At 47.6% G+C, this 14592-nt stretch overlaps 1 protein-coding gene across 2 annotated transcripts in view; it reads left to right on the top strand.

Annotated features, from left to right (window-relative positions):
* LOC119386408 (ATP-binding cassette subfamily C member 4) overlaps positions 1-14592 on the top strand; it is a 1176877-nt gene that overhangs the window by 894679 nt on the left and 267606 nt on the right. For both annotated transcript variants that reach the window (XM_037653719.2, XM_049414333.1), the window contains 2 exons: positions 3458-3537; positions 5187-5337. In XM_037653719.2, the coding sequence (XP_037509647.1) occupies positions 3458-3537; positions 5187-5337 (231 nt within the window). The remainder of the gene's footprint in view (positions 1-3457; positions 3538-5186; positions 5338-14592) is intronic.

Here is a 14592-nt window from a genome sequence, read left to right as displayed (position 1 = left end):
CAAATAAAAGCTTAAAAGAAAACGACAGTTCGGCTTCCATACGGAAGCCTTGTTCACATGAGGCCAAACAACTAACAATGTGTCCTATATAGGTTTCAGCACGTGACGCAAGCACCGCTCTTAGGACGAGGGAAGGTTTCCATCATTGCGATTCAGTGTCTGCCTTGTAGATTGTATCTCGAGCGATTCGAGATACAGGCGTCACTACCAATTTCTTTCCTTCCCGACGATATTCGCGTTTGTCCAGTCAATGGTGTGTTCAGTCATAGCTGCATGCTCAGCCAGTGCAATAGACGCCACTTTCTTCTTTTCGACACAGTTCTAATGCTGGCGCATGCGCTGTATAAAGTTGCCGGTTTCCTCGATATAAACGCTATCGCAATCCGCACAAGGAATTTTGTATACAACACCAGGAAAGGCTTCCTTCGGTAGCTTGTCCTTCCCACTTACAAGTGCTTGCCTTAACTTGCGTATAGCCACGTGGGCAACTTTTACGTCGTATCTACGCAAGACGCGTGATAAGGTCTCGCTTATCCCGGGCACGTAAGGAACAGAAGCGCCTTTCTTCTGAATGGCAGTGGCAGGCTGGGAGCCAATAGACAAACGATGTTCCACCGCGTTGATGAACGCTGGCGGATAACCGCACGTCGAAAGGTCCTCCCGAACTGTCTTCACATCAGCGGTCAGGTCTTCCGGATTCGTGCAAATCCGCAGGCCTGGCGTTGTTTTTTTTTGCATGTACTGCTTCTCATGTCAATGAAGCCTGGGTCTTTAGTTTTTGTTAATAATGAACGACGATGTGGACTACCAAATTGACCTAAGCAGGTAATATCGGACAGAAGACATCCGCAGCGTGACACCACTTTACGTTGCTTACCTGTAAATGGTCATCTTCACTTGCGGCATGATATGGTAGCTTTGTCCACTGGCGGAATAGTCTCCATATGGTGAGTGCCATGAGGCTGGCGGAGCCTATGTGCGAGACGAACGTGAGTGGTTTCGGTTGAAGCTCCTTTTTGCAACGGAATTTCAAGCACCAGTTTGGCTCGGTGGTAGAATACACGACTGCCACGCAGGGGGCCCGGGCTCGAATGCTACCTGATCCTGAATATTTTTTATTTCATAATTTCTCATCGCGAGATAGTGGCTACGGACACCGTCCGCGGCGGCGGATAACTAGTGCACTGTTGTGATCTGATTACACCTTTCGCCTTAAAAAAAAACGGGGCGTAGCTTGCACTAGCGACGCAAGGCTAAAAACACGGCGGAGCTGATTGGTTCCTGGCTCGACCTGGCCATACAAAGTGATGCTATTTTAGCAGACTTGAGGTGAGGGCCAGTTCGTGATCGAGCATACTTGGTGAAAATTAGGCGCGATGGACGGGACAATTTTTTTGTCATTTTAGATGTAGCTCCACAGACACGTCCACCGCTACTGGCTACGTCCACCGTGAAAGTGTTTGAAAAGTGCTCTTTCTCGTTGAAATTCACGTTCGAAGTACAACAAGACGAGTCCATTCTATTTTTAGACCTTCGGCCATCCTTTAATCACCATGCCCACATCTGCTGGGCTTACATGCCAAGAACGAAAAAAAAGCCGTACTACCCTTTGATTCCTCACATTCCAAGGTCATGAAAAGGTTTATCGCAAAATTATGGCTCCGGTCAGCCCTTGTAAAGTCATGCCCACACAATTAAAGAGAAAGCTTCAGTCTCCAAACCGCACGTTTGCAACAGGCATCTTACCCCCGTCCTGTACCACTAGCCATGGCACAGGACGCGGCAGGTGTAGGCGTTCCTCTGATTAGGGGTGCGTACGAGGTGGTCCCATATGTGCACATTTTGTCACATAACTTGAAAAAGGTCGCCGCTAAGCATGGGGTCGGTCTTGTTTTCTCCGCTCCATGCAAATTAGCAAAACTATGCAAACGCGTGGCACACACCCGAACAAGTAACCACTGCACCACCTAACACGAGTATCAGTATGTCGAATGCACAGATTCGGTCGTGTACAATATGCCATTAAGCTGCGGCCGTGTTTACTTGCGTCAGGCCGGTCAGTGCCTTAATCAACGGTTACAACAGCACTACAGGTGCTTAAAGTAAGGAGAAGATTCGAACTTTGCTTTACACACGAAAGATTGTGGTTGTTTCCCAAGGTTCAAGAATACGGCAGTAATAGGTCACGGCGATACGAAACTGGAACGTGAAATCTTGGAAGCCGCGTTGATTGAAGGTTGTGGACCCGACACGTGCGTGGTGTTGCTTCAGTTGCTTTATTATTTAAAGAAGTGCGTTTCATTAATGGCCCCTTTTAAGCGAAAGGTTCCTTTCGATATCTTTAGTCGTATCTTCTTTTTAGCTTCCAGTCTCTAAATCTTGTTTACCCGGTTTTAGCTATTCAACTGTGTACCGACGTGCCACTTTTCATTCGGTCGTTCTGGTTTTCATTTTCCAGGTGTTACTGTCGTCACGGGGTTGTATCTCGCGCCTGGCTCTGTTTGGTGTTGGTTTTGGTGCATTTCATAGGAAGCATTGCCCACATGCGCACATTGTCTAGCTGCGGCTATGTTTTCCATAAATGTTCACAGTTATTAGTAGCGCTTCGTCCTGTTTGCCCCTTCTTTTGTCCCGTGCATCGCGCTTAATTTTCACCAAGAAATGATGCTAGCGGCTACGGAAATGATGCTAGGTAATGCAAAGGGATGCCAGGTGATACGACGTGATGTCAAATGATGCTAAGCAATACGAAATAATGACTTGTGATGCCACGTTCCAATGGAGTCGAGCACAGTCGCCTCTCGACGTTTCGCTCGCACTACGCCGCGCACTACTTTAAATAGCTCGAGTCCGGTAGTCTCGCTTGGGAGTGCGCTGCGCTTCCCGGTAAGCGGCTCCCTCATCTGCATTGCGAACCTTCTTCGGGCTTCCCATGTCTGCTTCTGGAGCGCCGGTCCTACGGCCTTATAGGGAACGAAAGAGCGCATGCGCAATTGGCCGAGACGTCACGTCTGGCGTGACCGAGAGGTTGCGCGCAGTGTCCAGACACTCGGACGAGTACGGACGTGTACGGGCTAGCGAAGCAGATGCACAGCTGTGCAAGCGGTTGCTAGGCAATGCGCGGTTACGTCATCGCAACGCGGAGCTTTTTGTGAGCTCTAGACAGATTACGACCGGCACAAACAGCTCCGGTTAAAAATCGTAAGCCACGTGTCATTCAGACTTGCATTGCGCTGAAGCTATTGACGCAAAAGCAACACACGTCTCCGTTATGATAACGCTTCCTATCGAATTTAAACCACGATCAAAAGAAGGTAAGCGGAGAAGACATGTTATCCTTGTGTCTGCGGATATACTAAGGTGAATTCAGCATGTCCTGGTTTCGTTCTATGTTCGGATGCGTTTGCAGCTAGTATAGTCGTAAGTAACGTGAACACCTCGAAACTCCGTTTTGCAGGCAGAATCCAAAATCGCTTTGCCAAGGACTTGGGTACCATTGACGACCTTCTTCCACCCACCGGCTTGGATATCACCTTTGTAAGTTCAGAATACTCTTTAAACCGTAGGAAACAAGGTGACTCCGTTTTTCTTTATTAGGCACAATATTAACGAGACCTAACAGACAGTAATGCCAAGGAAAGTATAGGGGGTGTTATTTCTAGAAATTGGAATATTAATGTTAAGAAAATAAAGTGGACGAAAAGGTAACTTGCCGCGGACAGGGACCCAACCTGCGATCTTGGAATAACGCGTCTGATGCTCTACAACTGAGCTACGGCGGCGGTCTTTATCGCGCGCATTATGGGGTATATATGTACATTTTAAACCTAGGAGTGTTAGTCAGCGCCGGTCGCAGCGATGGCGGCGAGTGTGCAACACTCTTTTTCTGCCTGTTGGCGTCACGTAACACGTGATCTTTTTACGAGCGGGCAGCTGACCAATAATTCCTCGCGTACTACCTGAAGGCATCAAGTCTGCCAGAACGAGACCCTCGCTATGAATGAAGGAAACAAGGCGACTTTTAAGGGCTCGTTTTTCTTTGTTAGACACAATAATAATAATAATAACTAACAGACAATAATGCCAAGGAAAGTATAGGGGGTGTTATTTCTAGTAATTAGAATATAAATATGAAGAAAGTAAAGTGGACGAAAAGATAACTTGCCGCCGGCAGGGACCGAATCTGCGATCTTCTAATAACGCGTCCGATGCTCTACCACTGAGCTACGGCGGCAGTCATCCTCACGTCCACTTTATGGGGTATATATGTACATTTTAAACCTAGGAGTGTTAGTCAGCGCCGGTCGCAGCCATGGCGGCGAGGGTGGAACACTTTTGCTGCCTGTTGGCGTCACGTAGCACGTGATCTTTTTTACGAGCTGGCAGCTGACAAATAATTCCTCGCATACTACCTGAAGGCATCAAGTCTGCCAGAACGAGACCCTCGCTATCAATGAAGGAAACAAGGCGACTTTTAAGGTCTCGTTTTTCTTTGTTAGACACAGTAATAATGAGAAGTAACAGACAATAATGCCAAGGAAAGTCTTTTCATCCACTTTACTTTCTTCACATTTATATTCTTATTACTAGAAATAACACCTCCTATACCTTCCTTGGCATTACTGTCGGTTAGTTGTCTTTAATATTGTGTATAACAAAAGAAAAACTAGCCCTTAAAAGTCACCTTGCTTCCTTTATTCATGGCGAGGGTCTTGTTCCGACAGACTTGATGACTTCAGGTAGTATGCGAGGGATTATTGGCCAGCTGCCCGCATGTAAAAAAGTTCACGTATTACGTGACACCAACAGACAGAAAAAAAGTGCTCCACACTCGCCGCCATGGCTGCAACCGGCGCTGAATAACACTCCTAGGTTTAAAATGCACATATATACCCCATAAAATGGACGAGAGGACGACCGCCGCCGTAGCTCAGTGGTAGAGCATCGGAGGCGTTATTGGAAGGTCGCAGGTTTGGTCCCTGCCGGTAGCAAGTTTTCTTTTCCACTTTACTTTCTTCAAATTTCTAATCTAATTACTAGAAATAACACCCCCTATACCTTCCTTGGCATTATTGTCTGTTAGTTCTCAATATTATTGTTTTTAAGCCGTAGTTACTTGAGGAGATTAAACGAACATTCTTGGACTGTTTTAGAGACGATGTGTACGAGGCACTGCTTTTTCGCAGATATTCCTGAATCTGGTTGGTGTTCTGGTTGTGGTGGCAGTTATCAGTCCCTGGATAATCATCCCCACTCTCATACTCTTCGTGCTGTTCTTCTATCTGCGCCGGTTCTACATGAGGACCGCCAGAGACGTCAAGCGTCTGGAGGGAGTCAGTGAGTAAAACCGTTCGTCACGATCACTGCACGAGTGACTATACAAGAAAGGCACGTGACTTTATCACCACGACCACTTAAAAAGTTTCTGTTGTGCTGTACGCATATAATTTCTGTTCAATTTCTTCTAAATATTCATAATCAAAACCGATGTGCAACGCATAATACAGATGTCTCTGGTGGTGAAAAAAATTGTCGATTAACCAATGAAAAGTATCTAAAGAATAAACCGTTATAAAAGCTCACCTTTCATTCATTCAACTTATTCGAGAAATCAATATTGATCAATCTGAAAGGAATATGCTTTCTTTGTGCGCAAAACGTTTGAGAAAAGAAGTCAGATAGGACAGAGCGCACTGATTTCTTTTCTCGAATGTTTCGCGCACAAAGGAAGTATATTCCTTTTTAGAATACAGTACAAAGCAGCCCAAGAGCCACCCCGTTGATCAGTTGTTTTTAAAGCTGAGACCAAGCAGTGAAATTGGAATTTAGTGAAGCTTCCTCTAAAATCTTACTAAAATGGAAAAACGTGGGCGGCAAGTGCAAGTGCGAAAGACTATACATGGTTTGCCTGACTGATGCGCATCGAGCACTTCCTCTATCTTTCACCCCAACCTGCATTACACCTACGTGCAGAAAGATATAATTTGGGACGAGAGAATCACGTCACTCACCGGACCTTCGGTCAGGGAAGTAGTAGGGGTGTATAGATTACGCGAAAATTTATAATGCTAAATAGCCTATACTCGCAGTTGATCAAGTCGTACAATTTTTCTATTGTACTTGCTATTCCTTCTACCAACAGATGTCATTGCATTTACATTGAGCTGTTGAGTAGTGTTTAAAACAGGCCCACAAAATTTTGTTGCACTATGAACCTGCTCAATATTATAAGTTATTCGCTTACCGCTGAAAGAATACATAGTGTCAAACAGAAGGTTTCATGAGAGATTGAAAGTAAAACAATAAGCCGTTAGAATGAGTATGCATTTAAACATCGAAAGCTCAGTGAAACATTGTTGACGCTGTGCTGAACATCACTATTGAATTAAATCCGGCTGATTCCACACATTATGTGCACCGCCTTCATGCGAGCGGGCGGCAGCCTATAGGCTCCGACAGTCGAGACTTCCAGTGTGACTGCAGCGCCAGAACGCAAAGCCTAGCGGATAAAAAAATGCCCCCACCTCCCCGACGGGAATCGTGACGAAATGCGAATGCATTTTTTGCGTTGAGAGTACACGCGTAGTAATTTTAATGGCGTAAAGCTGGACACATCGACGCGCTCAAGTGTGTCCCTTTTAGGCGCCTCTTTCAACGAACGTTTCCTACGTGCGTTCGTAATCACCTCAGGGATGTTGCCACCGCCTTCAATGCAGCACAAACACGTTTAGAACTCGCTGTTGTCAGGCTGTGCCAAGGCAGCACAAACGCTACAAACGCGTTTCAAACGCACTGCATTGAGGCGGTGGCGCAGGGAGGAGAGAGCGAACGGCGAGAGGAGGAGCGGCGAAGCACTGCACCTACCCTCTCCTACACACTCTCCACACGCGCGGGAGCTCCGCCGAGCTCTTGCGATGCGAGCGCCCTCACACGCCAGAGCGCGCTCCTATTCTCCACTCACTCTCCGCTACTCCGCCCGCACCACCTGCTCCGGTTGCTAGGGGCGCGGATAAGCGCGCGCGGCCGCAGCTGTTGCTATGGGAGAGGGAGTGAGAGCGGAGAGATAACACCTGCCGGCGCGCGGACACCGACAGACGCCTGTCATAGCCCGACCAAGAAATGCATTCGCATTTAAAACATTAATAATGAGACGGGGTCGGGTCAAAATGGAACGCGATGCGCGCGTCTCCCTCCCTGCATGAGTGGGCGAATTGTGGCCTGGCTCACGGAGGAAGAAATATTTAGGAGGCGAAACACCCGTTAAAACGGGCGCCCGCAGGCGTCCAGATAACGTCACAAAAATACAAAAATACCATGCGCCGACGGAGACACTTCAATTGGTGGCGCCTTGCGGCGCGAATCCGCAACCACCACCAAAAAAAAAGCGCTACCGGCCGGGCTCGGCCCGGCAAGCACGCAAGCGCGCTTTCTCTTTAGGAGCGTTCGTGAGCAGACGACGGCAGCGTTTGCTTTAGCGGGCACGTCATTTTTTCCGTATTGGTTCCTGAGTAAAAGCCCGCGGTAACAGCTCAGGTCAGCGTCGGCTAGACGGCTGTTATAGCGCTGCTGCGCACAATGTGCTCTTCAGCATTTGCTAGTGTAGGACGGGACGATGTGTTTTGTTGAAACCCACAAAAGCGGGCGCAATTCTCGCAGGGAAAATTTGGAGCAAGAAACGAATGCGGCCGGACGCGCTCCGCGTCCATGCTCCGTGACTGCGGCGGAGCGGGAACAACGCGCGTGGCTGGTTCTCTCGGAAACCTAAACGGTGGCAATTCCTTTGCCTGCCGCTAGATGCCGCCAGCATGAAGTGGTTCTCCCGCAATGTGACGTTATCTGGTCTGCTAAAACTATAGCGCAGAAGGTGCACAGCGGCAAAGAAACGACGCGGACAAGCGCTTCGTGGTCGCTTCACGAAGCGGAGTTGCACCTGCTAAATGTTTGTTGCTCTGTGCCACCGGTGTAGTACTCTCCTTTTGCGAGCCTCCGTTCTCGGCCGCCTACGGCGCCGCTAGCGTTCCTGCCGCACAACCACTGCCCTGGCTTGTTTGAATAACTTCTTTGATTGTTGGCGAAGCTGCCTCTTCCGTTTCTACTTCATCCATTAAGTCATGGGTATCCTGCCGTTTCGGCCTGGCGCCTATCACTGTGGTATAAGTGCGCAGACAATCCTGCCGTTCGTGACAGAAAGCGCGGCATGTGGTGCATCGCGGCGTTCGGCAGTCACGGCGGATGTGCCCTTTCATTCGACAGCGCAGACTGTTGGGTGCTCTACCTGGCACCACTACCAGAACTGTTCCTTTTTGAAACTTAAAGAAATCCGGCAGCTCGTGCGCAGTGATGCCCTCACGAAGTGTCATACGAGCGACGCGAGTTGTCGACTCGGCCTGGTATGCTCCACTCGTCTAGCTTGACTTCTTTCACGTCACCGTACTCGCTCAGCACTTTTCGAACAGCCTCGTTAGGGACGTCGAAAGCTACTCATTGTACCTTCACTGTAAGCTCCTGCTTCACAGGGTCAATAACCGCACAGTATCGCCCTTTCACTTGAATTCCGCCACTGCTCAAAAGCATACTTTTTTGCTTCTCAAGAACGTAGCTTGAGCATCCAAACGGGACTAATTTCGTAAGGCCTAATGCCACTCACCGCTTTGATGACACCCAGTTGTTTCAGTGGTGCTCGGAAATCCTCAATCCTGTAGGGTCTTCCGCCGACATCACAATGCAGGAAAACACATGGTTTCATTGCTTCATCCTTCGCAAAGATAGCAGAACAAACTTGTAGCCCGCAGGCGGGCCCGAACATCGTACACCGCAGCCAGACGTGGCGGCTGAACCGCCGTCCCTGAAGCAAGCCATCATGCGTCAGTACACCAAGGTTGGGGAGACCCAGAGTTTCTTACAATAATACCTAGAGGAGAATCTGGCGCTAGTGTCAACGCGGGCTCCTTGAGCGGTGCTTTAACCACCATGGGAATGATGGATAGTACACGGATTTGCCTAGTCTTCGTACTTGCGGGCTTTGAACGCACTTGTGGCTTTGTTTAGTGCTGTGTTTTGGTTTTCTTTCGGATAAAAGAATGGATCGTGGTAAACTACGTGACCAGATTTCAATTGGTGAGCCTAAAAAAGTTAAAGTGGTCAAGTGGAACTGCTGACTTTTGCTGAACTTCGTTCCGCGACAAAGCGGATGCAGGCGACGCGGAGCCAAACACACCCGAAAGAACGAAGTTTAGACAGATCCGTGTACTACCCATCATTCCCATGCTGGCTCATGTGCCATGCGTTGCAGCCCCATAGACACTAGCGCCAGAGTTCCCTCTAGTGTCTCTATATGAAACCCTATGGGAATGATGGGAAGTACAGGCTTCGGATTTGCTTCGGATCTTGAGATTCGCGACACTCGTTTGCTGAGTGTAAAACAAAGCGATATGACGTTAATTCCAACTGAAACTTCCTTTATTCATTTGTACGCAAAACTTACTGCAAAAAGTTTGCGTGACCGTGAGATGGAAGTGAAACCTGGACGAAATCAACCACCAGGGAATTGGAACACAATTACCCTGCAACTGTGTTCCGAGATTTGACATCACAATATAAATACTTATTTCCTTTACAACACTTCAAACAAACGTGCTTGTGTTTCCCTCGAAAAAAAACGCATTATCTATTTAGGGAAATAACAGTACCGTATTGAGTTAGAAACATTTAACATATCATCTGCTGCGATGCCAGATGCGTCTGCCCAAGTGACCTGCCCCAACGCATCTCTTGCTTTGTTGTGAAGACGAGTCAGAGGAGCACGACGGTGCGTCTACATAGCTTCACCGTCGTTTTGCAGTCGATTTGAAAGAGCTTTGACAAGTAGCGCTTATGAAAAACGCGAACTCTATGCAATTTCCTGCACTGGCATGGGACGCTACTTGTATGAGCAGCGGTGAGTGCACGAAGCTTTGTTGAAACTGTCAGATACAACCTGTAAAGCTGCAACGCTGCAGCAAACAAAGAAGCCTAGCGGTCTTCAACCTCTTTGAACAACAAAGGCACTTCTTGAGTGCTTTGCAACGCGCCCCACTGCCCACGCCTCGCAAAGAACGAAACTGAAACTGTAGAAAAAGATCCGTAGACAGATTCGCTAGCTAACGAAATCCAATCCGAAGCCTGTACTTCCCATCATTCCCATGGTCGTTGAACGATCGCAGCGCCAGTTTCCTCTCTAGGTTGTTGTATGAAACTATATGGCGAGACCAGACTCCTAGCTACTGCCAAACAAATCACTGAGGCTAGATGAACGCGCCTTCTCCACTCACAGCCCTCTTGGATGGATGGATGGATGGATGGATGGATGGATGGATGGATGGATGGATGGATGGATGGATGGATGGATGGATGGATGCTATTGAGCGTCCACTTTATAACGGAGCGGTGACATGTGTGCCACCAGGCACGAAAAAAAAATCACAGCATATCCATATGTGAATGATGAAGAGCTTGGGCGAAGCTCCGTAAGCAATCATGTTTACACCGTGAAATCTTGAGTGGTTTCGCCCAGCAGTAATCAAAGCGATAGACCAGTACATCATCAAAGACGTGACAAACACTGTGTATATTTACACAAGAAATTTTATTAATCGTATGTGGTAGCTAGACGTGGCTTCCGTTCCCCTTTTATTAACGGCTTTATGGTCGGTGAAGTGATGGATCAGTGATAGGTCGTAGTGGGATGTTTGCAAAGACGAAGTAGTGGGCAGTTTGCAAAGGTGGTTACGCCGGACAACGGAGACGTGACAAGGTTAGACTAAGAGGAGCTTCGCCCCTAAAAACCGAAAACGCATGCCTGCGCGGAATGCGCAGCATACTCACAGCGAAAGCTCGAAGAGCGCCATTTCTAACGCCCGTTATAAACTCTCTTGTGGCTACAAATACAACTACACTAGCAACGTACCCACTACGCCACAAATCATAATTTTTGTGAAGTTGGGAAGCACCCACCACGATATTACTAGTCATTCTGCGGAGAAGCGAGATACCATCTGTAAGGCATTATGTGCAGTTTCTTGATGCGACGGCTGATGGGGATGAATAATTATGACAGAGCATCTTGTAATGGGTTGGAATCTTTAAATTACCCAATAGTTACGTAATTCGCATTGTGTGACGCCCGTTCGTTATTTCACTCTCCCACCACGCTTTATAACATACGCTAACGTGAGAAAGATATAGAGAGAAGTAATTAACTTTATTGAGACCCTGAGGAAATGGATCATGGGAGACTTATGGGCTTCCTTGGCAACCAATAGAAGTGCACTTGCGAGGAACCCACTGCGCTATAAATCATAATATTAGGGGCGAGGCTCCTTAGGGTGTAGGTCGTTCGCTCCTCTGTAATAGCATGTAGCCACCTCGCCCGATCGGCAACGGGCGAGGTGGATCGGCAACAGGCGAGCGCCGATCGGCAACGGCACAATGACCCTGCCGTACGAGAGTTAAATCACACTAAAAGACGTACTTTGCGGGCGATATACTCTAGTGAGCTTTCAACTGTTCGTGTTAACGTACATGATAAAGAAATGTACATGATAACGAAAAACGCAAAGCACACCTTGAGCAAGATGTTTGGTTTTGGGACGCTAAATGGGACCATGAGGCGATGCGAAGCCGGAGCACTTGCACGATCGCGTTCCTTTGGCTTTCGTTGGGCATGCCACCGACCTCGCGTCGTGGAACGCGAAGAGGAACGCTACGCGCGTCGTGTCTTCCCTCAAGCCTTGCCGTTAATTCTCATAGGGCGAGCGGGGAACGCGGTCGCTCTTGGCGCGCTTTCTCTCGCTCGAGAGCGGACACTTTCCTTGCATTTCACCGATCACAAAGCAGTGATAATGAAGGGACCACGTAAACCAACAGTACAATAAAAGTTTGATGTTTAATATATATGCGGTGGTTCACACCCTTTTTAATGATGTACTGGCAAGTTTCGCGGAAGAGTTTCATGGTTTACCGATGATTTCCTCCGGCGCTTAGCCACACTCATCATCATTCACCCTGTGGATATGCTGTGATTTTTTTTGTGAAGTACGGAGGCAGCCACTATGCAATTTTTCGTCATTCTGCGCAGCACCGTGGTACCTTCTAAACACCTATAAGGCATTATGTGTGCTTTGTTGATGTTGTGGCTAATGACGATGAAGAATTATCGCAGAGCCCTTTGTAATGGGTCGGAATCGTTGCGCAATTTGCATTGTGTGACGCCTGGTTTGAGAATTCGCGTTGTGTAACACTTGGTTGTTATTTTACTCTTCTACCACGCTACATAACATATTTATTGTGGTTTCTTCCCAACATGAAGCCTGTATAGGGTAAAGCTTTCATTTGGGCTAGTTGTTGCAATCTTGAACACATAATTAGGTTGCGCGAAAAAACACGCACGAAGAGGAGTACACAGGACGGGCGCAAAACTTCAACTGTGAAACGGAAGGCCAAAGCCGCCCAAGTTGAACATACATCAGCCTTACACGTGCTCATGTATCACAACAAAAAATCAACAAATAGGTACCGTACGTATAAAACCGCAGTGAAAACGCCAAACAAACAGTTGATAGCGAAAAGAAATCATACAAAATATCAGCAAACGAATGCGCACAGACTGCAAGCTACAAAAATGCACTGTTCATCATAACTACTAGGTTTGATTACACAAAACCATCTAAAAATTGCAGCTCCTTAGGAAGCAAAGTCAGCGAAGGCATGCTTACGCAATTGTCACTTCTAGCAATGAAGAAGGCTTCCATTACTTCCCTTTCAATTTTGTCGTTAGACTTGTGCAGTATTAGTGTATCCCTTAAGTTCGGCGAACATCCGCACCGCATACAGTGCAAATCCAGGAGGCCACCCGTGTGGGAACGAACGGCTAGTCTGTGCTTCCTCAGCCTTTCATTAAAGCAGCGCCCTGTCTGTCCTTTGTAAAAAAGGCCACAGGACAGGGGTACTTTGTAAACCACACCTGTTACACACTCAACTGAGGGATCAACGTGGTGCTTACCACAGGGCATGCGCCTACTTTTGTGCATCATTGCACACACTTTCGCCAACTTGCACGGAGCCGAAAAAACCGTTCTAACCTCGTAACGACTGGCAACTTTTTTCCCATTATGTGACACGCGATGCATGTAGGGCATAACATGCACTGGTTTTCTTTCCGTCACAAGCTGGCTACGTTTTGCAGTACTTTTCATGCTCTGAAGCAGCCGTTCACAGGAGCTTAGGATCACATTTGATGGATAGCCAGCACTGAGCATGCGTCCCTCCTGGAGTGCAAGGCTTTCTGCTACCTTATGGTGGCATGATTTTTCCAATGCCGAATGACAGCATAAGGACGCGATTGCTCTTTTTGTGAGCTTAGAAAGTGCACTTTCATATGACAGCAACGCCTTTGTAGTTCTTGGTGTGTATATTCAACAGACGTGGTTACCAGTAAAAAATAGACGCAAATCAAGGAATTGTAGACTACCATTACATGGCTTCTCGTGTGTGAAAGTAAGACCTTTTGGAAGCCTGAAGAAAGTTATCAAGAAGGGCTGAAACCTTGCTATTAAAAACGGCATCATTGTGGGCGGTAACGAACACTAAATAATCGTCTACATATCTTAGTACACGCACCACTCCTGGCGAAGAAAAAGAAGCAGCAAGTGTACGATCAACAGAGGCTAGAAAAATTTCGCTGAGCACCGGTGCGACCAACACCCCTATACAAATCCCTTTTTTTTTGGACAAAGTATTTTCCATCATGACATATGGCGGTGCAGTTCAAGTAGAAGTCTAAAAGCTCAAAAAAATGTTCAGTACTCACACCTGCCTCATTCCTGAAAGCAACCTCGCCGTTATGTTCGACACACTCCTTCACTGACGGTAAAGTTCTTTATGTGGTATCGTGTAGAACAGTTCCTCCACATCAAATGAAAAGGCTTTTGTGTCGGCGGGTAGACCATCCTGTAGAAGCCGGACAACCTCCTTGGAGCTTCGAACCAAAAAAGGGTCGTTGAGAGCAATGGATGGATGGATGAAAGAACTTTATTGTTTGTCCGGCAGATTAACGGCCCGGGCTCAGGTCTCCCATGTCAGGACGTGAAGGCCTTGCCTCTCCGCCGCTTCACGGGCCTGCTGGACTGCCCAGAGTTGGTCGGCGAGCTTGGAGCTGCGCAGAGCGGCTTCCCACCTCGCCGAGAGAGCATCGGGATTAATACGTTTGGCTTTAGCCTCGCATTCCCAGAGCATATACTTAAGGGTTGTCGAAAGTTTCTGCAGATAGCTCCCCACGTGACGCTGCCATGTTGCCCTCTCTGAGACGATCAATCGACGCGGCCCGTCAGGCTTGTGTGTTTTGCATGCAAAAAACGCCTCCAAGCTGTTCTCTTCAGCCCTTTTAACAGCTTTTCCAAGATTTGCTAAATCCCTATTCAGGAGAAGTTTCATCGCTCCCGTCTTCCTCTTCGTTGGGTCAAACACCACGGGCTTGAAATTCTTCAATATTGCCGATGTGCCTTTTTCCTTGAACATATTAAGCGGCATTACGACAAAACCACCCTCCTTGTCGGA

This window comes from Rhipicephalus sanguineus, chromosome 3 (assembly GCF_013339695.2).
Source record: "Rhipicephalus sanguineus isolate Rsan-2018 chromosome 3, BIME_Rsan_1.4, whole genome shotgun sequence".
Classification (NCBI taxonomy): domain Eukaryota; kingdom Metazoa; phylum Arthropoda; class Arachnida; order Ixodida; family Ixodidae; genus Rhipicephalus; species Rhipicephalus sanguineus.
This window is presented reverse-complemented; position numbering and strand designations above follow the sequence as displayed.